We start from the raw sequence: 19,586 nt of genomic DNA, 5'->3' as shown, positions 1-19,586 counted from the left end.
CACCTGCTCAGGCTGTGGGCACAATCCCCAGTAGGGGGCATGCAGGAGGCAGCCAATCCACGATTCTCTCATCATTGATGTTTCTCTCTCTCTCTCTCCGTCTCCTTTAAGAAAAATAAATAAATAAATAAATAAATGGCAGCATCATTCCTCCCACATAAATGGATCTGGTCACTGTGTCCTTACCAAACATGGCCTCTTCGGTGCCAGGCAGCTCAGGGTGAGATAAGATGCTGCCATCCTTCACAGCAGACAGTGTGCTTAAGCACTTTCCATAAAGGCTGTGAATTTTGGATATCGAAAAGGTGCTGAACTGGCTCTGGCAGAACAAGAGGTATTTCTGCCAAAGGGCCGTGTTGTTGGGGTGCAGGAAGATCAGTTTCTGCCACTCTTTGACCAGCGTGGAGGGCTCCCAGAACTCGGCGCAGAGCTTCAGCTTGGCGAGCTTCAGGTCCACGCTGCTAGGGTTGCTGTCGATGGCCCGCTCCAGGATGGCCAGCTTCTTCTCCAGGATGAGCTTCAGGGAGCACTTCCGCTTCTCCTGCTCGCCCTCCTCGATGGCATACAGGCCAGGGCTTCTCATGACCTCGTCCTCAACGACAAAAACACCCATTTACACAAGCACAGGGCACCGCAGCCTCCGGATCCCAGCTGCTCAGGCAGCTCCTTACAAGCCCTAGAGCAGGGGTCTTCAAACTACGGCCCTCGGGCCACATGCAGCCCCCAGGGGAGTCTGATCCTGCCCACCAGGTTTTTTGGGCAGTGAGCGCAGCCAAGGTGTTACAGTAGGGATTAGTAGTTCATATAGTCCGGCCCTCCAGCTCTCTGAGGGACCGTGATCTGGCCCCCACTTTAAAAAGTTTGAAGACCCCTGCCCTAGAGGGATCCTCATCTCTCAAAATGAACTGCTGTTTGGACTTTGGTGATAACCACTAGTTTATCAAATTTCTTCTAATGGCAGCTCAGTTCCCTGGGTGCCTGTGCCACCTAGTATTCTGATCTTGTATTTATTTCACCTGACTGACCTGCCTATTGTCATTTAAAACTTAGATTTATGTATCAATAACTAGCATGCAATGCCTTGAAAACCTTTTTTGGAATCAACTTGACCATTAAAACAGTCAAATGAGGGACAAAATATAATTGTGTAAGTTGTTCAAAAAAAAACGTTGAGTGGAACTAAGACAACCCGTGCATGTTAGAAAGGGCGCACGTAGCCCTAACTAACAAGGTATCTCAACGAGCAGCCCTTCTCTCCCATGTTCTGGCTGTCCGCATGGTCTGTCTGGACGTCCCCAAGGCCTCCCCCTCCTGGTGAGCATCCACTCCTCTTTCAAGATTCTGCTCTTGGAAACCCTTTCTTATTCTCTAAGGCAAGTCACTCCCTCATTCCATCCCCAGATTACACATGAAGGCATTCATCTCCCCAGATGACAATCTCCTCCCTGCACTCGGGCCAGGCTCAGGGCAAGGGCTACAGTCTAATCTTTACACGCCCAGTGTCTGGGTTCCTCCTGGGAGCTCCCCGAGCACATGGCTTTGCCAAAATGAGGACTGCCACACTCCATGCGGTGGGACAGCTGGGACAGGGATGCTTACCTGGAAAGCAACGAACGCCATCCACAGCTGAGTGTCCCGAGGGTTCTCCCGCACCCTCCTGTTAAACTCCTCCACCCGGGCCTTGAGAAGCGCGCTCTCGTGGTCTGGCTGTGAGTCCGGCTGCTTGGATTCCTGCTCTGCGGGTCCTTGTCCTTGTAACCACTGGGTGGTGGACTGATCATAAATCCCCAGAGGGTTCAACCAGGTTGTAACAGGAGGAACCACGTCGTCCGAATCCTTCACTGGGATGAAGGAGCCGGGCGCAGACGAGGGAGGGTCCGCCTTACTGCTAACGGCAACGCCGTCCGCGCTCATCAGCCCCACGTTCTTCTTCGTGAAATAGCGCTCCACGTGCTTGTGTGCCCGCTTCTTTTCCGTGGGCGCCCCCTCCCAGGATATGCACTGCTTCTTAGGGTTAATGCCCAGGCAGGAGTCTCCTTTCCTCTTGTATCTTAAGTTTGAAAAAGAGAGGAAGTTACTGAGGAAATGTGTACTAGCTCTGAATGGGTGAAGGTTCATCACACTTAAAACTCTTGTTATGGCCGAAACCGGTTTGGCTCAGTGGATAGAGCGTCGGCCTGCGGACTGAAGGGTTCCAGGATCGGTTCCGGTCAAGGGCATGTGCCTTGGTTGCGGGCACATCCCCAGTAGGGGTTGTGCAAGAGGCAGCTGATCGATGATTCTCTCTCATCGATGTTTCTAACTCTCTATCCCTCTCTCTTCCTCTCTGTATAAAAATCAATAAAATATATTTAAAAACAAAAAACAAAACAAAAAAACTCTTGTTATGCAAGCTAAATGCATATATTTATTCACCTTACCTTCAAACTGTCTCTGTTGAGGAAAACAGGATTAGAAATGAACTTTTTCTGTACATTTAACTTACTCCTCTAACTCTTCAAGTCTTTGTTAAGGTCTCATGAATTTAAGATCATGCCTGCCTCCTGGATGTTGGTAATTTACACTTTTCTGGAGCTTTGTAGTTCAAGTCCTGTCATCTACATTACATCGTTTGATCACAATCACAGGTGACAGGCAAGGCAGAGCCATCACCCCTCCTCTGCACTCTTCCTAAATAAGGACACTGAGACCTCAGGTGACACCAAGTCATCTCTCTCCTTTCCCTCAGTATGGTCCTGCGTCCCTACTTAAAAAGATAACATATAGGTCTACGGTTCTTTTTTAATCCTGAAACTAAGTGTGTCAAATAAAATTACATCTGGCTATTTTCTACCGAGAGGGAAAAGAGGCTGGGTTCTGAAATGCTTTTATGGAACGTGTAGGCGTCCCCAGAGCCAGGAACACATGACTCTCGACTAGCTGCACAAAAGCTCAGGAAAACTGTGCGCTTCTCTGTATACATGTTATATAAACAACCCAATTTAAAAACGGGCGAAAGATCTAAACAGAAGTCATACAAGAAGACATGAACGGCCAATAAGCACATGAAAAAAAGTGTTGGACATCGTGAGTCATTAAGGAAATGCAAATTAAAACCACAGAGATATGCCACATACCCATCAAAACGGCCAACATCAAAAAGACTGGCAATACCAAATGTTGGTGAGCCATCTGCAGGACCCCCATGTGCTGTCGGAGGGAATATACGCTGGTACAAGCACTTTGGGAAAAGGTCTGGCGGTTTCTGTAGAAAACTAAGTATAGACCTACCCTATGACCCAGTCATTCTATTCCTAGGTATTTACCCAAGAAAAAGGAAACCACATGTCTACACAAATACTTGGGCACAAATCTTCTCAGAAGCTTTATTCACAGCAGCCAAATACTGGAGGGAGTCCAGGTGTCTGCTAACTGAGGAAGAGACCAACGGTGGTAAATGCCACAACACGGTGGAAGCTCAGAACCATTTCGCTGAGTGAAAAGACCCAGACACAAGGGACTACACACCACACACTATCTGATCCCATTGGATATGAAATCCTAGAAGGGACCAAGCTGACTGATGATGAGAAACAATTAGAACAGTGACGGCCTCGGGGGAGGTCTGTGGACTGACTGGTGTGGACTGACTGGGAAGGAGCATGAGGAAACTCTCTGGGGTCACAGGGTATCCTCCATTTTCACAGAGGTCTGGGTTATCCAGGTGCATCCCCCTGTCACACTCAGCAAACGAAGGTCTGTGTATTACAATATATGCAAATTTTAAATCAAAGAAAAAATGTGAAACAAATCTTGCACTGTAGTTAAGGATATCCATGCTGAAGTATTTAGGGGGTAGTATATGACGTTGGCAATTTACTTTGAACTGCATCAAAAACTAATATGGGTTGATGGATGGGGAGATATATGATAAGGCAAGTATAATAAAACTAGAGGCCTGGTGCATGAAATTTGTGCACGGGTAGGGTTCCTAGGCCTGCCTCGCAATTAGGGCTGATCAGGTTCCCCACCTCCCCGCCTCCTTTCCTCACAGCCCATACCACCACTCTCGCTCCCTCAGCGTGCCACCACCACCACCACCACCACCACCACCACCACCACCACCGGTTGCCCGCCATGTTCCACGCTGCTCCCTGGTGATCAGCGCACATCATAGCAAGTGATTGAACTCCTGGTCTCCCGCTCAAACTCCCAAGGGGACAATTTGCATATTAGTCTTTCATTATATAGGATGGTAGAATGCAGGGGGCAGGTATATGAGTGTTCACTGTAAAATCCTTCCAACTTACGCTGTATGTTTTTACATTTTCATAATAAAGTGCCAAGAGGAGAAAAGGCAGGAGACCCACTGCCATCTTCTGTAACTCCCACCTCCCGGGAGCTCTGTCCCCACCCTGTGGCTGAGCCAGCACCACGTTGGCTTCCCGCTGCCGACAGCGACCCAAGCGGCTCTGCTTGCCTGTGCTCCCTCGCTGCCCAGGTGCGAGTCCACTTTGGGGGAAGCGTGTCTCACACATATGTCCGAGCTTTCTCTCAAACCCTTCTCTTCATCCTCTCTCCCACCTTCTCCTAGATTAGCTCCAGATAACCTCTCTCTGTCCCATTTATGAGTTAAAAACAACTTTAACAACAGGGTGAGGAGATAAAATAATGCTACAATTGCTCTAAATAAGCCTATCATTCCCCAAGGAACAAATTTTAAGTAAAAAACTAGTTTTGTTCTCCTTTGTTACTATTTTATTTTCACTAAAAATGAATATTTTAGAAATTCATATATCTAAAATAGGTTTACTGAGCTTTCTGAATTTAAAACTATACTTTGTAAAACTAATTTTAATAGCTGCATTTCATAACAAATTAGATGAAAATGATGAAAGAGAAAAAATATTACTGGTCCATATTTTTAAGCATCTTCTTTCAGATATGTGGGTATGTATAGATTTACATGTATACACACAACCCATATTAAAATAGTTATATAGCTTCAGACTTTTCTGCCTATTTTTAAAGTATTTTCCCACACCATTAATCTTAAAATATGTAATTTTTATTGGCTTCAAACTGGTCCATTTGGGGATATGCCATAGTTTATTTAACTATTTTCCTACTGTGGACATTTAGGTTGTAGCCAATTTATCATTTATTACAGAATCTTAATAACTGGACAGGTCCTCTTGGCCTTATATCCCATGAGTCTCTACCTTCACTTCTGATTGATTACCTGTGAGCTGTTTGGGAACAGATTGTGTATTATGTTCCCAAAAGTGTCTCACAAAGCACTAAGTACCTAAAGGGTTTAATAAGTATTCAAATATTTTTTATTAATAGATTAGAGGAGAAAAGCTTAAATTCATTACCGAAGCAAATCACCTAGTTTTATGATTATCCAGTAATGTATGCTGAAAACATTTTGAAAAATTCATCACCATTTAAGGTCATTTTTAATTGTGGGGAGGGAGATAAATAAAAAGCTTTTCAACTTTTTAAAATGGCATATAGATTAGGTCAAATGGTTTCCAGACAGAATGTCATAATTATTTCACGGTATTTTTAGATTCGTTCATGCAACAAATACTTACTGAACACCTATGATGCCAGGCCCTGCTCCCCAAGCACCATGGATAAATAAGATTACTCCGACCTGGATCCCGATCTCAAGGTTTAAGTTTTCATTTTGGAATGTAAGATAAGACACGCCTAAAGAACTTAACAGTGGCTAAAAAGCCCAACAGCATCTACGGAAGATGGGTGTGGCCGGCCAGCCAGAGACAGCGCCGAGAGAGTTCAGGAGAGAGAGGGAAAATCAGGGAGAGATCGGATGGGTACCTTGCTATATCTCCCCGGTAGAGAGACTTGTATTCCCAGTTTGCAGGATCTGGTTTCTTATCTGTTCTGAAGGTTTCTCCTGTCAGAGCCTGGATGTCCTCCAGCCAAACACAGCGGGGCCCAGCAGCAGCAGCAACATTGTCTTGGCTGTGGGACATGGGAGGGTGGAGAAGAGAAAGGGAGAGGCACTTAACAACCTTCCAGTTACCATTTCACATTTGCAGCACCATGGAGGTCACAGTTTCAAACTCCACACAGCATCAAGGGAACGAGGTACCCAAAATGCGAGCATGCCATCCAGACGAGAAGAGGACGCCTGATGCAAAAACAGGTTTAAAATAGAAAGCAAACCTGTCCACACCACGTGGCACTTTGCCAGGAAACAACTGGCTCAGAAATTAACCTGAGGGATATGGGGGTGCTCTTTTCCAAGTATTCCATTTAAACTGTTGTAACCTGGATGTCAGGTATATTCATAAACAAGCCATTTTCCTTAATTAATTATTTATTTATTTATTTTTAATTTATTCATTGATTAAAGTATCACATACTTGTCCTCATCTCCTCATCCCCATCCTCCGCCCCTCTCCACTCATGCCTCCCCCCCCCCCCCCCCCCCGTTGTCCTTGCCCACTGGTTACGCTCATATGTATGCACACAAGTCCTTTGGTTGATCTCTCCCTTTTATCCCCACCCTCCCTCTGAGGTCCAACAGTCTGATCCAGCGATTTTCTTTAAAAAAAAAGAAAAAAAGGTGGATTGCTCTTAGGTCACCTTATTTGAAAGTGCTCAGGTTATTTATTCCAACCCCAAACTCAACAAAAATGAAAACAACAAAGGCCCCAGTTGGGAATAGTTCTGCCTCAGATGTCACTTGGGGTAAGTCTAAATTGTGCTTTTCTGGCCTGGGCTTGTGCACGGCTCTGCCTGCATGGACGGACCTCCTACGTGAAGGGCGGAGAGCGCCCGCTGTAAGCCCAGACCCTGGTTTATCCCTCTGAACCAGTCTGTGAGCTGGCAGACTTTCAGCTCAGATACGAATGGAACCACTTCCCTAGGAGTCAAGTGAGAGGGAGGGGAGGGTTTTCTGACATCTGACACCGCTCCTCCCGTAGAGAAAATCAGTTCATGATGCTGCGGACAGATGCTGCCAGAGGTCACAACAGCCATTAACTGTTGTCCCATCTGCTTTTTAGCTCTCCCGATAGAAATGAAGATTCTGGAGGCTTCTGAATCATTCCTGGCTGGGAATATGAGAGAATGGTATTTCGGGGACACAAAGGGGTGGAAGTGACTAAAAGGAAGATACATCACAATGAAAAGACGTTTCTCTTATTCTTGATAAACATGGAGGCCAACGGCCCTTCCCGTGAACTAGCCCAGACCCCCACCGTGTGCACATTTCCCGTCTTTCAAAACTCCCAAGGCTTTTTTGTCTAAATCAGATTTTTACACAATCATTACTGTGCCTAACATTTCTCAAATAAAATCATGGCCCTGATTTGTTACAAAATTTTCTTTATGTTGACAAGGTGGTAGAATTCTATTTTCCCCCAGCTTTGTTGAGATATTTATTGGCTGTGTTTGACTTGAGTCGAGTTAAATAATCATGTAACTGCTTAAGTCATGGCAGCAATTGGGGGAGGAAAATTAACGATTTAGAAGATCGCAGATGTTGAGAGCAGGACACCTACCTCAGTGTCTCCGGTCCTCTGTTACCGCCTCTGAGGCTTCTGGGGGATTTGTCCTTTTCAGAGTCAGTGTCTGGCTCAGACCCACTGCTACTTGACTGCCCGCGTTTTCTCTTGGTTTTCTTGTGGTGCTGATGCTTCCTTTTCTTCCTTTTCTCCTTCTTCTTTTTCCTGCTTGCTTGTCGGAGGCTTCTGTTCGAGTCGCTTTCATCTGACAGCTCTGATTTCAGAGGACTCCTGTTTGGGAAAATCCACATTAGACTTTATAGAAGAGGATGAGGGAAAATAATATGCAAATAAGAAATCAAACAAATATGTAAAAGGACATTCTAAAAGTGCTCACACAGACTTACTATTTGCCCATATACTATAAAATATCTTCCTGGATCACAACTCACCTTAAAATAAAAGTTGGATCTACAATAAAACCAGGTAAAGAAATTCTAATAGCCTCTGAAGCTATCCTTTGATATCTATACATTTTTAAATGAAAATAACCGACCAGTTATTTTATCAAGTATAATATTTTTAAAAGCAACATTAGAAAAGGTTTATTTTCTTCATCATTACTGAAATATCTACAAACAACTCCTTTTCATGTGTCAACTACTCTCAACTTCCTAAGGCTTCTTCCGCTTTGGGAGAACATGGCTTCCGGGGGTTCATCACATTAATGGACCATCTAGTCCAGGGGTCTTCAAACTACGGCCCGCGGGCCACATGCGGCCTGCAGAGGAGTCTGATCCGGCCCGCCAGGTTTTCTGGGCAGTGAGCGCAGCCGAGGTGTTACAGTAGGAATTAGTAGTTCATATAGTCTGGCCCTCCAGCTCTCTGAGGGACCGTGATCTGGCCCCCACTTTAAAAAGTTTGAGGACCCCTGATCTAGTCTATACTGGTGGGCAAGTGAGCTCATTTCTGAATTCGATGATCTACAACAATATTCTTTCAACGCTGGGTAGAGATATGTACCATTTTGCTTTCCCCAAAGTTTCCATGAGATTTTCCTATGCTCTTGTGGAGTCTAGAATGAGCTACCCCTAAGAAGTGCCTCAGTGAAATGCAGATTGCTTTGAGCTAAAGGCAATTTTAGCTTCAGGCTCAAAAGAAACTTCTCCCCCTTTCCTTAACTACCTAGAAGAATTTGAATTAGAGACCCTTGCCCATAATAGATTGTCAGAGCTTCTTCTGAGCTACCTATAGAGCAGGAAACTTCTATTTTATTAAAGGTTTGCTCTTATCATCCTGCAATGCCCTTCTGAAGGCACCTCTCCTCACCCCTCATTCAGGAGGTCTTATACACTCAACCTCCCTTCCTATCTCTGAACCTCCCATGCATCCGGGGTCTCTTCTCTCTCCTGTATGTGGGGTTCCCATGCACACAATATTAAATTCTATTTTCTCTTGTCAATCTACCTCCTGTTGAAATATTATTTTGCCAGCCAAAAAGAACCAGAGGAGAAAAAGGAAAATTTTCCCCTTCCCCACATTATATTACACAAACTCCTTCTATTTTTACAAAAATGTTGAAAATACAACTAAAGAAATAGATGAGTTCTATGTTTATCAATATTCTTTTTTTTTTTTAATATATTTTATTGTTTTTGTACAGAGAGGAAGGGAGAGAGATAGAGAGCTAGAAACATCGATGAGAGAGAGTCATCGATCAGCTGCCTCTTGCACACCCCCCACTGGGGACATGCCCACAACCAAGGTACATGCCCTTGACCGGAATCGAACCCGGGTCCCTTCAGTCCCCAAGCCGACGCTCTATCCATTGAGCCAAACCGGTTTCGGCTGTTTATCAATATTCTAAAGGTTGCTAATGAGGTTAGTAAATAAGGATCCCAGTGATGCCATTTCCCTCATGGGCTAATTACTGGCAGGTACTGTGTCATGCAGTTGCCACTGCAGTACAAAGGGGGGGAAGGAATAAGAGTGAGGTAAGGGAAAATAGTCAAAGGTCACCTCATTACAGTAAGTGAGAGTTTTACTTAGCTCTTCTATCACAGGGTTTTCTAAGGAGGCTCGTTCAGGCTAAGCCACAGTGTCACCGACAAAGACTCAGACTCCATCCACCAAAAGTCCTACCTCGTCAGCAGTGACCCTTCAGAGACTAGAGCTGCGGCCTCTTCAGCTTGCTGGCTCAGAGATGTGACGGTTTCAACACAAAAGCTTGGGTTGCTCAGCCAATCTAATTCTGCACATGCAAAAGAGAGAAAGGCCAGTGAAACGAGCTCAGTGTGATTTCTAAAGCAGGAAACCCATCTGACCAGCTGGCATCCTCATTCACAACCAGTGTCAGCCAGACGTTCAGAATAGTCCACAGAGGCTGAAGGTAATCCGTGAAATTTTTTATTTCACGGGGCATGGGCTTTGGCACACTCTAAAATATTTCAGGCTGAAATCCTCTGCGATATGAGGCTGTGGCTTAAGCAAAAGCCATGTAACAAGTGTGGCCTAAGACAACCAGGCTTTATGTATTCCCTCCACCACCCTGGGACCAAGGCTTCGTAAGCATTAGTGTTGAACGACCTCAAATTTGATCTAGGCAATTCCAAAAAGTTACAAAATCAAGTCACGCGTAAAAGCCTGCCGTGCTTACCATTATCACGAAAGAGTAAGGTATTTTCTTTAAAAGAATATTCTAATGTCCAATCTCAGTTAACATAAACCTGTCCTTATAACAAACACTCCTCTGGAAATAGAAACACAAGGGTGGCTCAGTGGGTTGGTGTATCATCCATCCCAAAAAGTTGTGGGTTTGATCCCCAGTCAGGGTACATATGAGAGGCAACTGATCAGGTGAAGATTTAAAAACACACACACACACAAGGTGTCAATTTTTCTAACTAAAGATAAAATTATGTAAGATCCTAACAATGACTGCCCTGGCTGGGGTGGCTCCGTTGTTGGAGTGTCAATCCATGCACCAAAAATGGCGAGTTCAATCCCTAGTAGGGCCACTATTGGAGGCAGTCAACCGATTAATGTTTCTCTCTCCCCTTCTCTTCCTTTCTGTAAAATCAACAAAAATTAATAATTAGTAACAATGATTATTTATTAAATGTCTGAAACAGTTTTTCTTATCCATTAATTTCTAACTCTTCTAAATGAACTATTTATAAATTACTTATTTTCTAACTTTTAGATATCTCAGCTATGAAGGAAAGTAAAAAAATTAGGTGAGGAGAAGGAAGGGGGCCCAAGGAGGGGTTTATATTTGTCCTACTTTGTTTTAGGGTGGGTGTCAGGGAGTATTCATAGCTAAGAAGATGGGTGCAGTTAGAATGGAAAAGGGTATTAGATTTTTTTAACAGTTGTACTGGCATTTTATTTATATACCGTAAGGTTTAACCATATAAAGTGTACAATTCAGTGGGATTTAAGAATATGGTGTAAAATTATTTAGGACATTTTCATCATCCCTAAAGAAACCCCAGCTCTGACTGGTTTGGCTCAGTGGATAGAGCGTCGGCCTGCAGACTGACCTGTTAACAGTCACTCTCCACCACCTACCTCCTACCCTCCCACCCCAACTCCAGTCCTAGGTAACCACTTACCATTTTTCTCTACACACTTGCCTATTCTGGACTTTTAATATAAACAAGATCATACAACACATGGTCTTTTGTAACTGGCTTCTCTAACTTGACATGTTTTCAAGATTCATCCATGCTATAGCATGTACCACCTTTTTATTGCCAAATAATATTTATGGATTATACCACATTTTACCTGCCCATCAGTTACTGGACACTTGGGTTGTTTCCACTTTGGGGCTATGTGAATAGCGCTGCCATAAAGATTCATATGCAGGTTTTTATGTGAACGTATGTTTTCATTTCTCCTGGGGTGATGTCGAGGAGCGGAATTGCTAGGTAACTCGTTCTTGGCATTATGAGGAACTGCCAGGCTGTTTTCCAAACCGGCTGCACCATTTTACATTCCCACTAACAATGTATGGGGATTCCAATTTCTCAACATCCTTGCCAACTTGCTGCTGTCTACCTACTTTGTTTTAGGGTGGGTGTCAGGGAGTATTCATAGCTAAGAAGATGGGTGCAGTTAGAATGGAAAAGGGTATTAGATTTTTTTAACAGTTGTACTGGCATTTTATTTATATACCGTAAGGTTTAACCATATAAAGTGTACAATTCAGTGGGATTTAAGAATATGGTGTAAAATTATTTAGGACATTTTCATCATCCCTAAAGAAACCCCAGCTCTGACTGGTTTGGCTCAGTGGATAGAGCGTCGGCCTGCAGACTGACCTGTTAACAGTCACTCTCCACCACCTACCTCCTACCCTCCCACCCCAACTCCAGTCCTAGGTAACCACTTACCATTTTTCTCTACACACTTGCCTATTCTGGACTTTTAATATAAACAAGATCATACAACACATGGTCTTTTGTAACTCGTCTGAGAGGTGTGATGTGTTTTCTCATTATAGCTTCGATTTCCATTTCCCTGATGATTACTGATATTGAGCAACTTCTCATGTGTTCATTGCCGTTCACACTGGACTAGAAATAGCTATTCAAACCCTTTGCCCATTTCTTAATTATTTTTATTACTGAGTTAATGAGAGTTCTTTATATATTTTGTATTCTAGTCCCTAGTGACAGGTACTTCGTTTTCTTCACTGCTATACCCCAGCACTGGACCCAGTGCCTGGCATACAGTAGTAGGGGTTTAATAGATGTTTGTGAAAAACAGCAAAGGGAGGAAGAAAAATTCCTAAGGAGGAGAGGTACGTAAAAAGCACAGGGAAGCCTCAACCGGTTTGGCTCAGTGGATAGAGCGTCAGCCTGCGGACTCAACGGTCCCAGGTTCGGATTCCGGTCAAGGGCATATATCTTGGTTACGGGCACATCCCCAATGGGGAGTGTGCAGGAGGCAGCTGATTGATGTTTCTCTCTTATCGATGTTTCTAACTCTCTCTCCTTCTCCCTTCCTCTTTGTAAAAAATCAATAAAATATTTTTTTTTAAAGAAATTGACCTTTTAAAAAAATAATAAAGCACAGGAAAAGTAGAAAGAAGAGAGGATTCTAAGTAAGTGCCTACAGTAGGCCAAGCACCAGCGTAAGCACTTTCCATCCTTAGCTGCTAATCCTCTATGGGATTACCGTCTCTATTATACAGCATCAGAAACTAGGGCTCAGAGGGAGTAAGTACTTTGTAAAGTCATAGCCAGTAAGTGCTAAACAACCCTTCACACAATCTTTTTTCTACTGTCTCCTTTTTCCTCCTGAGCTTGGTTCCCTTCCCTTGAGCCTAATTCCTGGCAAGAGGCACGTGAAAACAGTTCCTGCTGCTCGCTGAGACGACATTTATTTCCACAACAACTGGATGCTATAGTGAACAGAAGAAAAGGAAAGCGGGAGAGATGGAGCAAACAACATGCAGGGAGAGGTGCTCTCGAACAATTCCAATGTGTTTTTAGACGAAGATTCTGGGAGGAAAGGTAAATAAAAACAATGTCAAAAGCACAGTGTGTGCCTCTCCAAAGTCCTTCACAAGGTACAAGAGAAGTTTTTTGTTTTTAAAAAAAATATATTTTATTGCTTTTTTACAGAGAAAGGGAGAGGGATAGAGAGCCAGAAACATCGATCAGCTGCCTCCTGCACACCTCCCACTGGGGATGTGCCCACAACCAAGGTACATGCCCTTGACCGGAACCGAACCTGGGACCCTTCACTCCGCAGGCAGATGCTCTATCCACTGAGCCAAACCAGTTAGGGCACAAGAGAAGTATTTAAAGGTGCAATTAAGGCATACAGGGTTATGGGAACGGGGGGAGAGTAGGGAAAGAGTATAAAGAACTAAATACTCTTGGGTTTTGAACTCAAATAATCACTGGCCCTCTGTGCGACCTTCCTTTCAAATGATCTTTTGTCTGTAAAACAAGCATGTCAAACTTGCGGCCCAAAGACTCTATGTGGCCCACAACGAATATTTTTGTGGCCCAGCCAATATAACGGTATGTAAGAAACGTCTTAATAAAAATTTTGTAACTTAATTTTTACAATGTTCTGTCTTATGTAATTATTAATAATGAACTACAACATTTACTAATGACTGATATTATAATCATGTTGCATTCATTTCCCTTCCTCACCTTCCGCTCAGGGACATCATTTCTCTCCACTAATACCAGCAGCGAATGTTTTAGCAGCCGATGGCCACATAATTGATCTTAGGCTGACTTGTTGCGCAACAGGAAGTATTTTGCTTTTGGTGAACAAGAAAAATAGGTTTATTTCCATTACGTTTATTAATCTGTGCAGTTATGCAGTGTATGGTAAGTTAATGTTCAAGAAAAAAATATTAATTTTTATTAAAATGCTCTATTATTTTAACGATTACTCATTTATTTCAGCCCTTTGTATCCAGTATGTCTCTACGGAAATAAACCTATGTTCGATGAAAATTGAAGCTTTTCTTTTTTGCAGCCCACATACACTTAAGCCTTGTTTTATCTCGCCCGTGTTGGCCTTTGAGTGTGACATGCTTGTTCTAAACCAAAGGTCAACAACTCTAATCCCTACAGGGACCAGGTTAGTGACAATTACTGTGACACTACAGGGAGTGACAATAGGAAAAAGACAAAACAAAAAATACTTTGCCAGCCAAACAAATACACCTACTGCTTTCCAGCTTTTCCCTCTTCTTCCTCCAACTCCTTTCTTCCCAAACTAAAAGCAACATGAGGGCAGAAGCCATGGCCACTCACTCCTGTAGTCCCAACTCCTAACACAAAGTAAATGGACTCATAAATATTTGTCCTATAATTGAATGAATGAAGATCTGAACCATATCTTTGCATCTTTGATTCCCAGCACCTAAATTTATTGAACAAATGGAAGAGATTTTCAAAACTGTGCCATTAGGTAGGTATAAAGTACAACTATTATAATTCTTCTAGACCTCACTGTAAACAGAGATTTAATAATTTAAAGAACAGAGTATTGAATACTTACTATGTGCCAGGCACCGTTCTGGGCTTTGGGGGGTACAGTGGTGAACAAGACTGGCCAGGCCTCTACTCTTATAGGCCAGGCCTCTGCTTATACTTAATCATAACCTTATACTCATCTTAAATTCTGAATCACATTTGGATAAAGTATCCAATTCTATACCCATTCCCCATTCCATTACAACCACAGAGCACTGATGACTAGTTTGTTTAAGTGAACTCAGGTGAAAGCCACACCTCCAGAGATGGTAATTCAAAAGACATTTCTAGGGCTCATTGTATCAATAAATTAGCCTATGTATTGAGGATGGGGTTGTTTCTTTAAAAAGAATGAGCCAAGCTCTTCATTTTGATCAAAACCCTTACTTTGTGACAAAGAATCTGACAGCACAAACATTCCTACAAAAAACACCAGAAAACGTGGCTCAAAACTACACTTAAACATGGTGAGCCCTGGCTGGTTTGGCTAGAGCTGTGGTAAGCAAACTCATTAGTCAACAGAGTGGCAAACGGAGACTTGCGAGCCACATGTGGCTCGAGAACCGCAGTTTGCCAACCACTGGGCTAGAGCGTCAGCCTCTGGACTGATGGGTCCCAGGTTCGATTCCGGTCAGGGCACATGCCCAGATTGTGGGCTTGATCCCAGGTGGGGGGTGTACAGGAGGCAGCCAATCAGTGATTCTCTCTCATCACTGATGTTTCTCTCTCTCTTCCTCTCCCTTCCTCTCTGAAATCAATAAAAAATATATATTTTTTTAAATGGTGATTAAAGAGAACTTAGGCAAAGTCAGCTCTTGCACGAAGTACTAGTAAACCTACAATATGAAAACACCCAGACCCCAAAGATAATGTATAAACAACCAAAACCAGAGCATTCTATCAATAATATCATAGTGTGGTTTCTAACACAAGTTCTCGAGTCAGAAGAACCCGGGTTCAAATACTGGCTTTATTAGTCGGACAACACTGAATAAAACAATCTGAGTTTCTTTCTTTCATTCAGCACTTTTTTTTTTTTTTTTTTTTTTTTTTTTTTTTACTGAGAGCCACGCACTGTTCTAGGTGCTAAAAATGCAAAAACAGCCAAAACCGATTTGGCTCAGTGGATAGAGCATCGGCCTGTGGACTGAAAGGTCCCGGGTTCGATTCTGGTCAAGAACATATACCTTGGTTGCGGGCACATTCCAAGTAGGAGGTGTGCAAGAGGCAGCTGATCGATGATTCTCTCTCATCAATGTTTCTAACTCTCTATAGACCCTCTCTCTCTTCCTCTCTGTAAAAAAATCAATAAAATATATTTTTTTTAAAATGCAAAACCATAAGACAAACCCAACATGACCCTCGGGGAGCTGACACACTGGCAGTCATTGCATGCAATGGGACAAATGCCAAAACAGAGAAAACACTCAGCATATAATCACAGCACATTCTTAGGTTCCCTCATCCAAACTAGTTGTGGATCAGAGAAGGCTGCCTGGAAGAGCGGCTCAGTTAAGACTTAAAGGATGAGAAGGACTTGGGCAAATACTCCTCCGATAAACATCCAGGCAGAGGAAGTGGCTTATGCTATACTTCCGGTGTCCCAATAAGTGTTGAGGAAAAGTTCTTTATAAAATAACTGAGCTAATAAATATGGGAGGAATGCTAAAATTAGAAAATTACCATTTTGTAACCCCAACGAAATAATAGATCTAATCAATAATCATAAATGACTTGCAAACATTATTGGGTGAAGGCTGACAGTGGAACGTTTATAAGCGGAGTATTGCTCTTGTCATTTATCTTAGCCAGTACTTATTGGACATCTCAGTATCCTGCATGGGTAATGGTTGTAATGTCTGTAAAATGCTGTTTGTAAAATACTGTATTTTAAAAATACAGTGGATGAACCAGGAACCCACTGATGGATCTTCCCGTCACTAAGGGAGAGATAACTGGACAGCAGATCTTCTTGATCTGACTCAATACCAAGTGCAGAGCACCTCCAATGAGCCATTTTCAACTAAAAAAAAAAATAAAATGCCTGAATCTAATTAACTCTCTAGATCTAATTACCAGTTTACAGGAAACACGGGGAGAAGCATATTAAATGACACCAGGAGGATTTGATGGGAAATATGTATGGGAGAAACCAGTTTCCACAACAAATAAACCGCAATGGAAAACAGAGGAGAGGAAGAAACCTTTCTATTTAAAAGACACCTGAGAGACATACCCACAAAATGCAACGTTGCATCTTTTTTGGGTCCCGACTTAAACAACCCAACTATAAAAGGCCACTTTTGAGACAAGTTGGGAAGACTGAACATTGACAATGAGATGATACTAAAGAATTACAATTACTTTCACTGAGTAATAACGTTGTTTAAATTTTTTAAGATAGTACTTTACAAACAACACTTTTACAAACATTACAGATATTATCCATGCAGATACCCGGATGTCCAATAAGAACCGGTTAGGATAAAAGACAAGAGCAGCACTCCACACATGAACCTTCCACGCCACCATTCCAAAATAAAAGGATAAGCCCTTGGCCTGGTATTCAGGTCACTACCTTCCCTCAGCACCAGTCCCAACCATATCCCCAAGCCTCCTATGTTTCCTCTATATTTCCAGACAAACTGGACTACTTGCAGTGTTCTGCACAGGTCTCATGCTCCCCTTCCTGCATGCCTCTGAAGGCCCTGGAACGCCCTTCCACTAACTTTATTTGTCTCAACTCGAACCTCTTGAAGACCTGCCTCTAAAGGTTGCTCCTACCTAAAGCCATATATGAAGCTCCCAGGAGAAGTCATTCCTATAGTTCATCTATCCTATATGATCCTATATAATCAAACCTAAATATGCAAATCAACCAAACTGAGGAAAGACCAGTCACTATGACATGCGCTGACCACCAGGGGGCAGACGCTCGGCACAGGAGCTGCCCCTTGGTGGTCAGTGTGATTCGTAGGGGGAGCTCTGCTCAGCCAGAAGCCAGGCTCAAGGATGGAGAGTGCAGCAGTGGTGGCAGGAGCCACTGCAGGCAGGGGGCCCTCCACTGTGAGAGGGCGCAGGCCAAGACGAGGGACCCCCAAGTCAAATTTCGTGCATCAGGCCTCTAGCAACATCTATAACGTCCCGCCTTGTACTGCTATTTCTGTGTTAAGCACCTACTATTGTTCTCTACATTCAGCAAGTATTTAGTGACCATCTACTCTATTTTTGACCTATGCTAGGGGCTACGTGTGCTACAGTGAATAGACGCTGTTCTGACCACATGGAGGATGACCAAAATTACACTAATTATATAAGAAGTTATAATTATTGTAAGCATTACCAAAATACAGATGTAAGAGCCATCTGAGAGGATATGTGTACAAAGGAGCCTCGTCAGATACAACTGGACTCCGCCATGTTAAGTGCATGACTTAGAATGACTTGGTTACAATTCACTAGAGGTATACCTCCTATTACTGAGCTTCCCTTTAATGTGATTCACAGGAGTTGAAATTTTTTTTTTTTTTTTTACAAACGGAAGCCCCTCCACCAACAAGATTGAAACTCTCTTAACTACGGAGTGGTCTGGAACCAAACTCAACATCTCGGAGGTACGCCTGGCTGTCAGCGCCTCAATTTCTAACAATACAGACCTCCTGGGGACAATGAAGGCTTATAAAGAACATGTTATGCCATCACCTGGCAGCACACAGCAGGTTCTCAAAAAAATAAATTTTAGTTCTATTCCCAGCAGCTATGCCTGTTGAGAGAGGAAACTGCTTGACTGGGCTTGGGGTCCTAATCCCCTAGCTCTCAGCCTAAAGATACTGAACCAATAAGCATTTCAGAAATAAGTAAAACAGCCGAAACCGGTTTGGCTCAGTGGATAGGGCTCGGCCTGCGGACCGAAGGGTCCCAGGTTCGATTCCGGTCAAGGGCATGCACCTTAGTTGCGGGCACATCCCCAGTAGGGTGTGTGCAGGAGGCAGCTGATTCATGTTTCTGACTCTCTATCCTTCCCTCTTCCTCTCTGTAAAAACTCAGTGGGATATATTTTAAAAAAAGAAAAAAGAAATAAGTAAAACTCGAGAGAGGGCATTAAAAGACCCAGCATTTGCGCCAAGTTTCCTTGAGACGTGGAGCACCATTATTCCCACTTTATAGGCGAAGTAACTGAGGCTCAGAGGAAGAATGACTCCATCCAGGTCCCAGCTCCAAGGTCCCTCCTAGGTCTTTCTCCTTCCGTCACTCTAGGACTCGCGCCCCCAAGCAGCCGGACCGGCCACGGGCCCTTCCCAGGAGGCTTTGCGGCGCCGCGGGGAACTCTGGGACACAGGTGGATCAACACATCCAAAGCAAGGGGGCGGAGAAGCCACGTCTTACGCCCCGCCGAGTGTCTTCTTCATCCCTCTTGTGCGCTTACCTTTCCTGGCGCTCCCGCTATCGGGAGCCTCACTAACGCCCGCAAAGGCCGGGAACAGCGCCATGGTCACAGGCCGCACCGCCGTTCCCGGCTACACAAATGGCGCCCAGCGAGCGGACGCCGGTAGTGAGGCCATCGTGGCCGCGGTGCACTCTGGGAAGTGTGGTTTTCCTGACGCTCACTCAGGCGGGGCGGGGCGGGGCTTAAAGGGGTGGGGCTTGCGGGGCGGGGCCACGCCCAGGAATTTTGATTCCATTAAGTGTCAGAGAGAACCGTCGAAAAAATGGAGATCAATAGGTGAAATTGTTCAGAGCGGGGAAATGCTTAGGAAGTTGGGATTACAATCCACCCCCGAACTCACGCCATCGCTTACTAACCGGGTGAAGTTAATCAAACTCTCTAGCTCTAGTTTCCTTGTCTGCAAAAAGTTTAGAAAATTGAATGAGCATGTAAGGTACTTAATTAGCATTGTGCCTGGTTCCTGGAAAGCACTTAAAAATTAGTTTATTATGTGAGTAGTGAGGGAGGGAGTTTATGGGTGGAGGTATGGTTGAAACAAGGTTGACCCTAAGTTGTTAATTGTTGAAGTTAGGTAATATGTGTATGAGGGTTCATACACTATTTGGAACTTTTTTGTTAGGTATGCTTAAATGTTCCAAAATACAGAAAAATTTTTAAAAATAT

The 19,586-nt window shown here is 43.7% G+C and overlaps 1 protein-coding gene across 3 annotated transcripts in view; it reads right to left on the bottom strand.

Moving 5' to 3' along the window:
- NRDE2 (NRDE-2, necessary for RNA interference, domain containing) overlaps window positions 1–19,043 on the bottom strand; it is a 36,372-nt gene extending 17,329 nt beyond the window's left edge. For all 3 annotated transcript variants that reach the window (XR_014795011.1, XR_014795012.1, XM_084883824.1), the window contains exons 1-6: window positions 18,903–19,043; window positions 9,606–9,714; window positions 7,521–7,754; window positions 5,827–5,973; window positions 1,600–2,050; window positions 187–592 (exon numbers count right to left, since the gene is read on the bottom strand). Coding sequence is in view for 1 of the 3 variants with exons in the window: in XM_084883824.1 (XP_084739950.1) it covers window positions 187–592; window positions 1,600–2,050; window positions 5,827–5,973; window positions 7,521–7,754; window positions 9,606–9,714; window positions 18,903–18,966 (1,411 nt within the window). In the remaining 2 variants the exon portion in view is untranslated. The remainder of the gene's footprint in view (window positions 1–186; window positions 593–1,599; window positions 2,051–5,826; window positions 5,974–7,520; window positions 7,755–9,605; window positions 9,715–18,902) is intronic.
- Window positions 19,044–19,586: the final 543 nt, after the last annotated feature.

Source organism: Pipistrellus hanaki (genome assembly GCF_964339955.1).
Source record: "Pipistrellus hanaki genome assembly, chromosome: 1".
In the NCBI taxonomy this organism is placed as follows: domain Eukaryota; kingdom Metazoa; phylum Chordata; class Mammalia; order Chiroptera; family Vespertilionidae; genus Pipistrellus; species Pipistrellus hanaki.
This window is presented reverse-complemented; position numbering and strand designations above follow the sequence as displayed.